Source organism: Garra rufa, chromosome 10 (assembly GCF_049309525.1).
Source record: "Garra rufa chromosome 10, GarRuf1.0, whole genome shotgun sequence".
Classification (NCBI taxonomy): domain Eukaryota; kingdom Metazoa; phylum Chordata; class Actinopteri; order Cypriniformes; family Cyprinidae; genus Garra; species Garra rufa.
Genome location: NC_133370.1, coordinates 28916058 through 28927836, shown reverse-complemented (window position 1 = coordinate 28927836; position 11779 = coordinate 28916058). Strand labels below are relative to the sequence as shown.

Below are 11779 nucleotides of genomic sequence, written 5' to 3'. Positions count from 1 at the left end.
CTGTACGTTAGGCGTTAACTTCAAAAGTCTTTAGTGCAACACGCCCATTAAAATCGATCGTTTCTCAAAACCAGGGTATAAAATAACATAACTTATTGATTCTTATGATTTTTAATGTAAAAACACACGAATATCATAAGTGGACATCAGACTACAGTATTTATTAAGAAAAACATCAGCTCAGGAGAGCTTTAAATTAATTATTTGTCATGGATTGGTTTTGTTTAATGCTGCATTGTGTGTGTAAAGTGATTTGTATGTTTTTAACGTTTTTCTGTTTTTAACAGGTTGGCACTAACATGGTGGAGTACCTAAAGGAGGCTGTTGTCTACAAACTACCAGGAACAGAATCCCCTTCAGTAAAACTGCTTCGTAGCTATTTTAAGTGTTACTGGACAACAACTAACCCTCTCTAAAATGTTGTTTATATGAAGAGGAAAGTTGTCAGATTAATATATACATAAAGAACCCTTTCTGAAATGTTGTGACTTGATATTTACTTCTATTTATGTGCATCTACAATGTGAGTTTATGTAGTTAATATTGGTTTATATGAATTGAAAAGTTGAAAGTTAAATGTATAGAACCCCTATTATATATATATATATATATATATATATATATATATATATATATATATGTGTATATAAAAATGTATGTCTTAAATGTGAGTTTGAAATTAATATGGGTTTATATGAAGAGGAAATTTGTCAGACTACTTAGATTAGAATCTTTACTTGTGCCACTTTGTTAAACATACTTCTATGATAAATTATGAGTTTATAAAAAAGAAAGTTGTCTTACTACACACACACACACACACAAACACACACATGTATATTTTAACATTTATTAATGCAAATTGTATTTTTTATTTTGCATTAAAATAGCCTTTTATAAATTCATTTTGTCTCTTTTTTTGTTGTCTTAAGTAATTCTCTTTGATTATTATTTATTCTCTTTATTATTAAATATTTCAGGTTTGTTTTCAACCAGCAACGTAGTATTTTTTTTGTCAATAGTCTAGGTAAATAAAACAACCCAACGTGTTGGGTCAAAGATTTAACCCAATAAGTTGGGTTAAAATAACCCAACGCTGGGTTTGTCCATATTTGACCCAGCGTTGGGTTACCAAAATAACCCAATTTGGGTTATTTTAACCCAGCGTTTTTTTTAGAGTGTAGTAAAGATGTATTTCCAAAAGTACAAACATTAAATAACATTTAAAAAGTTAAGAAATTGTACTAATACCAGTGTTGGGGAGTAACTATTTACATGTATGGAATTAAATGTGAAAATATATTACAGTTACTTATGAAAACGTTAACTATTATAAACAGCTGAATTTCAGCTGAATATTTTCACACGCACACACATAGATTTAATTGAGTTCTTTTCCAAATTACACAGTCTGCTCTAAAATATGAGACACCACTGTTTCAGGAGTTTAGGTCACAGAATAGGACATGCTTATTCAATAATTGTTTCCTAGTTTTATTTCCTCATTGCGTTTATGTATGCTGTAATATAATGCTGCTTTGATTTGTTTGCTATTTGCAATGGTTATTATTTTCCATAATAGTACCCACAATTGTAGAACCCACAACAATTTAAAAACAAAAACTCCATTGTCAGTAACTGTCAAGAATTATCATTTTCTATTTCACCCCACCATTTTTCCATACAAAACATCCTAATTTGTGGATTTTCCCAACAGTTTGGGAAATTCAGTTTTATGTACTGCTATTCTGAACTGCTGTGATGTTAATCAGCTGTATATTGTCTGTTAGCCTGGCCTGCGCTGCTGCTCTGGGATGTAATATTACACTGGACCGTGCTGCTGTTTCTCTGTTTTATCACTGGGAAATAGAATCAGACTCAACTGAATCTGATTACATTTCCGTTTATTTTCTCACCACTGCCTCGCCAGCTAGCTGTGTTCTGTGGCAATTGACCAAGGTGTCGATTAGCGACTAAATGATAGCAAAAACAGATCAACTTTAAGTAACTTTGTCAAAACACCTTTGTTTGAAATGTTTCATTATAAATGACACATACTGCCTGAAAATAAATCACACAATGCTTACCTTAGAGGATGCCTGGAAGCTTGTTTCCACTGAATAAAAAAAAAAAGGTAAGTGCGACTTTTTTCCTCGCAGTTGCGAGTTTACATCTCGCAATTCTGACTTTTTTTCTCAGAGTTGCATGATACAAACTAAAACGCAATTCTGACTTGTATCACACAATTCTGAGGAAAAAAAGTCTGACTCTAATTCTAATTCTGACTCTAACTTGCGATTGCGAGTTTATATCACGCAAATCTGACTTTTTTCACAGAATTGCGAGTTTATATCTCTCAGTTGTGACTTTTTCTCAGAATTTAGATTTTATATCACAATTCTGAGGAAAAAAAGTCAGAATTGTGAATTTATACCTTGCAATTCTGACTTTAACTTGCTAAAGCGAGTTCATTTCACGCAATTCTGACTTTTTTTGCAGAATTGCGAGTTTATATCTCTCAGTTGTGACTTTTTCTCAGAATTGAGTTTATATCACGCAATTCTGAGAAAAAAAAATCTGAATTGTGAATTTATATCTTGCTATTCTGACTTTACTTGCAATTGCAAGTTTATATCTCACGATTCTGAGAAAAGTCACAATAACCTCTAGGTGTTATCTTCCTTCCCAACAACAAAATGGTCTGCATCCCACATATTAGATTAATATAATATGACAATATAACAAAAAACTGTGCTATTTTATTTTGACTAATATATCTTGTTTACAGGAGGAACAAATTAAAACTAATCAAAATCATCCTGCAGTACTTCCCTGGTCCTTTACAGGGCTGCAGCCCACAGGTTGACAACCACTCTAATAGCATATTTTGCTCCATTTTTTTTCATTCCAAGACCCGGATAAATTAGGTTAGCTAAATAAAAGCAGACATTATGGTTCTGTTTAATATGGCTTAGACCTCTTTATTCCACTGTGGCCTCCCATTTGTTAAACACCTGAAAAAGCCTTATTGACCATTACAAAGGTGAACGTCACAGCAAAAATGGCACTGTTTGGTAATATTCCTGGACAATGAAAACCAAGATAGAAACCAAGCTATTACAAGGCTTGCACAATGAAACAAAGCAAAACATTCATAACAGAAATATCAAATGTAAACAACAAAAATCTGAAGCGTGGACCGCCTTAGTTCTGCAAAATGTGTCTAGTTTCATTTCTGGTTATCCTCTACGCGTCAACAAATTGCATTCATGATGAAATTTACATGCTACACGTAATACAATCTGACATAGACAAGATGAGTAATCAAAAATATATATAAGTGAATAAAAATATAAATAATGGATTAAAAAAAAGTTACGATTTCTCCCAACCATGCAAATTAAATACAGAGGTGCAGCAGTGCAAATCTCCGCTGTGTTTTCTAGCAGAGACGTCACCGGCCCGGGTCAAAAGAGATTATCTTCTCAAATCCGTCCATGTGTGCAGCTCTCAGAAAAAGGCTGGATTGGTGTGTTCGATGACGCAGCGTTTACAGTGACGTTTGACAAAGCGCAGCGCCTCCAGTGGCACGTCACAGTCCTGTACATTCAGCAGCTGAAGGTCGAAGCAGTTCGCCGCCACCACCTGCAGCCCACGGCCCGTGATGCTCTCGCAAGACTTCAGACTCAGTCTCTTCAGGTTGAATGAGTTTAGTGCAAGCTGCTCCAGGCCGGCGTCCGACACCAACGGGCACTTCCCAATGTCCAGGGATTTGAGCTTGAGGCAGTTCTTGGCGAGGTGCTCAATACCGTGGTCCGTCAGTCCCTCGCAGCCACGGGCGTTCAGGTAACGCAGTCTGTTGCAGTATTTAGCTATGTAGCGTATGCCTACGTCTGTGATGCGGCCGCAGTGCGCTATGCTGAGGTAGCGCAGGCGGCCCTCTAGTTTCGCAATCTCCCGTAGGCCAAAGTCACTGATGAAGCGGCAGTCGCTGACGCTGAGCTCCCGCACGGACGGGCAGTAGATGACTAAAAAGCGCAGGCCCTCGTCGGTCAGGCGCACGCAGCGCCGCAGGTAGAGGTGGGTGAGCTGAGTGCAGTGGGCAGCAATGGTGTGCAGGCCTTCGTCTTCCAAAGCAAAACAGTCAGTCATGTCAAGAAAGCGGATGGAGATCTGCTGCCCGTGAAGAGGGGAGAGTTTCACGGACACGTCCCGAGTTAGGCTGATGCAGGTCACCTTAGAGCACCCTGCAGAGAATAAAGACAGAATATTAGAAGGATATTAAAGAGGAATATCAAAATCTGACTCTTTCCAAGTTTGAGTGCTATAATTGGCTCCCTGGAGCATCTACCATCCTAGAAAATGTGAAAAAGGAAAATCACAGTAACTTTGTTTTAGTAAGCCTTTCTCTGCAAGTATGTGAAAAAAGGAGACGCTCAGATTTTGCTACCATAGGGATGTTGAAACGGGATCTTATTATAATATTACCGCCCCTAAATCTGCACGTTTCCTCCCACCACTCCACCATTTTGTCTTCATCATCACCTTCAAAGACATAACCAAACTCAACTGTGTTTTTATAACTTGTGTGTTTTTAACATATACTTGTGTGTATTTGACAGTTTAAGCGCAATAAGACATGAAAGAGATCTTTAGTACTCGCATACCTTGTGTTTCTGCTTCTCAAAATAGGCATTTTCAAAATGATATAATAAATGAAATGTGGGGTATTTTGAGCTGAAACTTCACAAATTAAACACCTGAGACTTATATTACATATTGTAAAAATAATAGGTGGCCGGTATTTGTGCTGTTTTAACTGAACACAGACTGAACCGTAATCTTAAAAATCGACCAAAACTGTAATTTCTGTGCTTCTAGTATCACCAAATAAAGTAGTACAAGTAATGATAAATATCAATGGTATTTTTATTTTTATATAGTTACTATGTAATTATATTTATAAATAAAAATAAAATATTATATGTGACCCTGGACCACAAAACCAGTCATAAGGTTTAATTTTACAAAACTGAGATGTATACATCATATGAAAGCTCAATAAATAAGCTTTCTATTGATATATGGTTTGTTAAGATAATATTTGGCCGAGATACATCTATTTGAAAATCTGGAATCTGAGGATGCAAAAAAATCAAAATACTGAGAAAATCACCTTTAAAGTTGTCCAAATTAAGTTCTTAACAATGCATATTACTAATCAAAAATTACATTTTGATATATTTATAGTAGGAATTTTACAAAAAATCTTAATGGAACATGATCTTTACTTTATTTCCTAATGATTTTTGGCATAAAAGAAAAATCAATAATTTTGACCCATACGATGTATTTTTGGCTATTGCTACAAACATACCCCAGCGACTTAAGACTGGTTTTGTGGTCCAGGGTCACATTTATAAAATTTTAGGTCTGTCTACATTGTTTAATGGATTACCTTTAAGCAATTACATTAAATTTTAATATAGATTTAAAATTTTATTAATGACTTAAATATGTAAAAAATAATATACAACAAATATAAGCTTTGGAATTAATATATATTTTTAATATATTTGTTAATATATTAGTTAATATCTCCTACTCTCACATACTTGTGGAAAATGGGCATCCGATGTCACCTTTAATATTAAAAAGATGTCACACGCTGGTGTTTTTAAAGATGTAACCCCTTTAATAACAATTTTTTCTTTTTAATATCAAAATGTACCTGGATATGAAAATATGCTCTCATAAGGACATAATATATATACTTTAGAAATATTATATATACACTAATATATTTTTTGTATATTTTACGCTTTCTGGAGCATCCTTAGTTTTTTTTTTCTTATTTGAGAACCAGATGTGCTCTTGGATAATATTTTTTTTCTTCAAACTTATAATTGTCTCTGCATATTAAGGCGGTATAGGAAAAAATATTTGAACAAAAATTACACATTTCAGCTTTAAACTGTGTCTTTGAAGATAAATTATAGGGGCTGTTTAGACATTGTGAAAAAGAAAAATCCCAAAACATTTCTGTCAGAACCATGTGTATAAGATGTTTTTTATTCCCAAAAGACTGACGACTTTTTCATGTTGACAGATGCACATGAAAAGAAATTGAACCAACTGTTTGCTTTTAGATCTGTTTTTACAGAAATCACAGAAGAAAGCCTTGATGTGAAACATGCCATCTGAGAAATGTATCTACTCTGCTGTCTGCTTTTCACCTCTGTCATCTGACTTAACTTATGAAACACCAACATCAGACAAACAAAAGACTTCACAGTAGAACTAAAGCTGAAGGTTATTGCAGCATATCTGAATAACATGAAAATGGCAGCGGAGGGTTTGATCTAAACCTTGGAAAGACATCTGAAATGAGTTATATCAGGAGGAGTGGGGGATGGGATCTCTCTGCATCTCCTTTAGGAGCACATTGAGAATGCAGCGCACCAGTCCAACGGCAGAGGGACCCCAGCCGGACCCCTGCACTCACACAGGAAAAACAACATGCTTGAACAGGAAGTGCAGCGCAGGAAGTTGGAAATAAAACACCAGGGAAGGAACTTGAGGACATGAGGAGAAGGAGTATTTTCTGACATACTTTTAAACTGTAAACATCTATACAGTCCTCTGTGAAATATAATGCTTCTAAGAAAACTGAAAAGAAATACTGATACAAAGGTTGCCAGGTAAAGTCATTAAACCATAAACAGAGAAAGCTATATAATGTATACTGGACAGGTGGACAAATATTAATATAAAAGCTATTTTATATAAACAGTTTAAAGTTATATGCACATTAAATAGTCAAAAAACAGTTGATCATTGATTCTCTAAATTAGGGTAGCAGATTTTCCCTAAGCACCTTAAAGTCAGAGGTCCTGGTTCTGCTTGGGCTTATGTTTCTTTTGGGAAGTATAGAGAGCACAGACAGAATGCCAGAGCTATTAATACCTTTTCCAGCTTTTCCAAGAGGAAGTCCTGGACATTTCAGAATAATCTCTGTGAGAAAAAAAAAGAGTCGACTGTCTTCTGCACTGGACAACAAAGCAGGTGAAGCACAGGCTGTTTGGCTCTGAGTCAGGAAGTCATTTATACAGCTGAATAAAAATCCTTCTGTGTTTTCAGAGAGTTCGTAGACCAACACAGCTACATTACTGACATGTTTTGTTGAGAATGTCAAATTCAATATAGCTGTGTTAGTACAGACTCAAATACTTCATTATTTATGCTTTTTATGCCAAATGTTAAACCGCTGGTTCTCAACTGGGCCACAGGTCTGTTCTGGTTGTGAACCGCAGGGGAAAATCTACGATGAATGCAAATGACAAAATGCAACTATAGTTTCTCATCCTTGAAAACATGAACAAAATAACTTTACTAAGAATTTCTGAGTGATTTTGTTATGGGTCACAAGGTAAAAGGAACAACCCAGTCCAGATTAAATTTGGGTTCACTTGCAGTGACATAGTCAGTGCCAACCACAATTTGATATGTGCGGTGAATTATTGGCTGCCAAGAGCATAAGACCACTGAAATTGAAGAGATTTTCAGAAACCAAAATTGACCAATTTTCCTATTCAGACTAGATCATGAATAACTTACATAATTTTGCATACGGCCTATGCAGTTCATGTAATACTGTATCACGTAGACACAAAATTGATGTACAATAAACAATTTTGGTGCCATGTTGGGACGCCACTTGATGTCTAACATAAAATCTGGGCTATGCAGAAAAACCAGTTGAAATAAAGTTGGTAAATAAGTAAATAAAGTTAGTTAAAACATATATTTAAAACATATATTATCGACACGGCCTTATTTCAAATAATTATGTTCATTACTATAATGACTTTTACACTGTGTCCAAACCAAACCATGCAACAATCACAATGTCTTTCATTTTTTAATCGGACTATTTTTATATTTTTCGCAGTCTTTTTCCTGCTATAACTGTTCATTAAACATTAAAGGGGTCGTTGAATGCAAAGTTGACTATTATATGGTGTTTGCATATAGATGTGTGTGGACACAACCACCCTACAGTGATAAAAATCCATTCACTCCTTTTTTTTAAATGCCCAGAAAACCTAAACAGTCTCAATTATCAAGTCGTTTTGGTTTTCTGAGCAGTATGTCATATTGCTCAGGCCCCGCCCACACCCGCTGTAGGATTGTACCTTATTAGCATATTTCAGCCAGTAATAAAAGTAATATTAAGTTACTCCCTAAAAAAGTAACTAATTACATTACATAGTTACTTTTCATGGAAAGTAAAAAAAAAAAGCCCTTTCACACCAAAAAGTAAAATGAATAAGCCTAAGGCTGAAGGAAAAGTAAATTCACATCTGTACAGTAGAACTATAGGAAAAGGAAGTGTTACAAATGTTAATCTAAAGTAAGTTTTGCTTATTAGTATAGTTGAATTGGATCAACAAAGGACAGCAGCAAAGACATTGGTTAATAAAATAGGAGTAAATACATAAAGGAAATAAACTAAATGTAACTGGCATTACTTTTTTGAAAAAGTAACTCAGATATTGTCTTGTAAATTAAAAATTAATGCTTTACTTTACTAGTTACTTGAAAAAAGTAATGTGATTAAGTAATCGTGTTACTTGTAATACGTTACCCCCAACACTGATCACGACATCTGTGGTTTGTATCAGACAGAGACCTCTGCTCCAAATCTCACAGCGCTGTTTAGTGGTCGCATTATCGAGATCAGTCAGCAAGTAAACACATTTGTTTTGAGCACCGAGTGCTTTAAACAAATAGCACTCTTCTGCTTTTGGCATGTGCAGGAATTCTCATGCGCTAAAGAAATTGCAGCTCAATTATTATTACTCATGTTTTACTCCGCAGGCCGGACTTCAGACACCTCTGATTTAAAGAGACATGCACTGACATGGGTCACTGTGAATAGAGCTGTTTTTGACAGAGTACAACCACAGAAACACTCTGTTTTCGTGCACGAATAGGACTGTGCCTTTACAGCTCATACCAACCAAGTTCTCTTTCATGTCTTATTGCGCTTAACCTGTCAAATACACACAAGTTAATGTTAAAAACACACAAGTTACAAAAACAGTCGATTATGTCTGTAAAGGTAAACAGCTGGGAAAGAAATCACGTTTATATTAGATCTGTATGTCAGCAGGGTAATATACAGTAAATAAATCAATAAATCCACTGCTCTCTCTTCTTCTCTGAGGCTGGAACTCTAAATAGTGTTCTGTGCTCATCTGTGGAGTCAACAACAGAACACTTAGCATGCTTTGCTTGAACTTTCGCCATGACATTAAAGCTGGTACATAATTGTCGCTTGTAAAAACACAATGACAGCGCCGTGGGAGGAAGTGGTGCAGATTAAGGGGCGGTAATATTACAATAAGATCCCCTTACTACATAACGGGGGAAGCGAAATCTGATGCTCTCATTTTTTCACAAGCTTACAGAGAAAGGCTTAACAAAAAACATTTACTGGGTTGTTCTTTTTCATGTTTTCTGGGTTGGTAGATACACTGGGGACTCGATTATAGCACTTAAACACAAAAAAAGTCAGCTTTCCATGATAAGTCACCTTTAAATATCTCATGACTGGCTGAAACTGAAGTATTATGTTTAAGACAGATAAATACTTATATACAACCAAACATGATCACCCAAGATGAATTACCTGAAACATCCAGGTGTTCCAGATTGGGGCAGCGTGACACCACTTCAAACACGGCCTCGTTGGACACGTTGTAACATCCGGCCACCTCTAAGCGACGGAGCTCTGGGCAGCACTGTGCCACTGTGTACAGTCCTCGATCGGTCAACCTCCGACAGCCACTGACCACCACCGTCTCCAGGGTGAGACACACATTGGGGGTGTCCTGGCACAGTCTGCGAGTGAGAACCCGAAGTGCGCGGTCCACATGTAGCACATCTCCCGTCAGACAAATAGTCCTCCATAAGCGCGGGTCCCACGCCAAGTTGTACCAGCGGCGGCACACGCGGGCGCACCGACATAGTTGGTTAGTGGGCAAGTGGGTAAAGATCTGTAAGAAAGCATGGTCCGGAAGGATGTCGATGGGCGCCCCCTGCTGTTCTCTCGGCTGCCGAAGGCTCCTTTGAGGATGGGTGAGGGAAGTGGGCGGCGTGTGAACCATGGCGATGGTTTCCGTGCCGAACGTGGAGGAAGACGTGGAGGAGCCATTAAGCACGCCTGGAGATGAACGAGGCGGCAAAATCAGAGCTGGACTTGGCGTACTCACTGTTCGCATGCTAAGGTCCGAGTCTGGGAAAAGAGGAAATAGAAAAACAGACAGGAAAGGATGAGAAAAGGACAAGAACACATTATGATATTGCACTCAAGCGACTCTGAAAACACCATTATGTAACAAAGACAAATTGTTGAAATAATGTAAACAAATTGGAGTTTTTCCTTTCCTTTCTATTTCTACACAAGCAATGCTCTTCGCTTTATCCCACAATGATGACTGAGGTACAAAGTGTTTCATAGCTTTCAGAAAAAATTACTCTGGCAGTCTTGTTGAGATCTAGGATGTACACATGGCCTGCAAAAACCATATTCACATACCAATCTTCCGTGAATTTTCTCCTGGCCCGATCCATGCCTAATATCACTGAACCCCCAGATATAATGTATTAGGCTTTCTTTAGCCTTTCCCGAACTATCAGGGCAGTAATGACTGGATGTGAATCAAGGGTTACCAAGCTTTTATTATTCCATTTGATTAAACTGCGAGCTGCTTAACCGCAATATGTATTGTTCAGCAGAACTCAAGTCTGTTATTTCCATTAATTTATGGGCATGATAACCCCATTGTTCCCTTTGACAGATGTTTTAGTCTCCTACAGTTTCAGAGTGTGCTGTGTTGAGTAATGGGAAACAGCAGCGCATGATCATAACCCATATATAAAGGATATGCCTCCACTGATGAGAATATGAGAGCCAGCAAGCTGGCACACTGATGGATCAGTCTTTAAAAACTGCCTTCATGAAGATCACATCTCTATAACATCACAACATGTTCAAGCCCATTGATCGACAAAGTAAAAGGGCCACTTTATAGAAATTGCATGTATTTCTAAAAAACTTGAACTTACTCTGAAAAAAAAAACATTCCATGAATGATGTATAAATGTTTTTTTTTTTTTATAGAACTATATTAAAGGACATCGGATGCAAAATTCACTTTTACATGGTTTGTATATAAATGTGTGGACACAACCATCCTACAATGATAAAAATCCATTCACTCCTATTTTTAATAGCCAAAAAAACAAAATGGTTTCAATTATCAAGCTGTTTTGATTTTTAGGCCATGCCCACAACCGCTGACAGACTGTCGTATATTAGCATATTTTCACCCTTTGTAGTTAGATGTAAAAGTGAACGTAAGAGTTTTAATTTTCTCCCGACGCATTGGATTAGTTTTGTTTTTATTGATAACGTGCCACCAAATTAGGGCTGCACGATTTGGAGAAAAAATCTAATTGCGATTTTTCTGATCAAAATTGCGATTTGCGATTTAAAATGCGATTTACTACTATTTCATAAAAGAGCTACAGGTTTGATATGGTGGTTTTAACAGCACCAAAGAAAGACCAAGCATAATCAGAAAGTATGCTACACTGTTCTACTGTTTATTTAAAACCTCTTAAACATTGTTGCCTTTTTTAAAATAAAGTTGTCAGTTATCATGACATATTAAGAAAATAACTACAGTATCTTAAATAAAATTAACAATTA

The 11779-nt window shown here is 36.5% G+C and overlaps 1 protein-coding gene across 1 annotated transcript in view; it reads right to left on the bottom strand.

Moving 5' to 3' along the window:
• Window positions 1-2965: 2965 nt before the first annotated feature.
• Window positions 2966-11779, bottom strand: part of fbxl7 (F-box and leucine-rich repeat protein 7) — a 49935-nt gene continuing 41121 nt past the window's right edge. Inside the window, exons 3-4 of the mRNA XM_073849658.1 lie at window positions 9695-10300; window positions 2966-4247 (exon numbers count right to left, since the gene is read on the bottom strand). Of these exons, the coding sequence (XP_073705759.1) occupies window positions 3511-4247; window positions 9695-10300 (1343 nt within the window). The 3' untranslated portion in view covers window positions 2966-3510. The remainder of the gene's footprint in view (window positions 4248-9694; window positions 10301-11779) is intronic.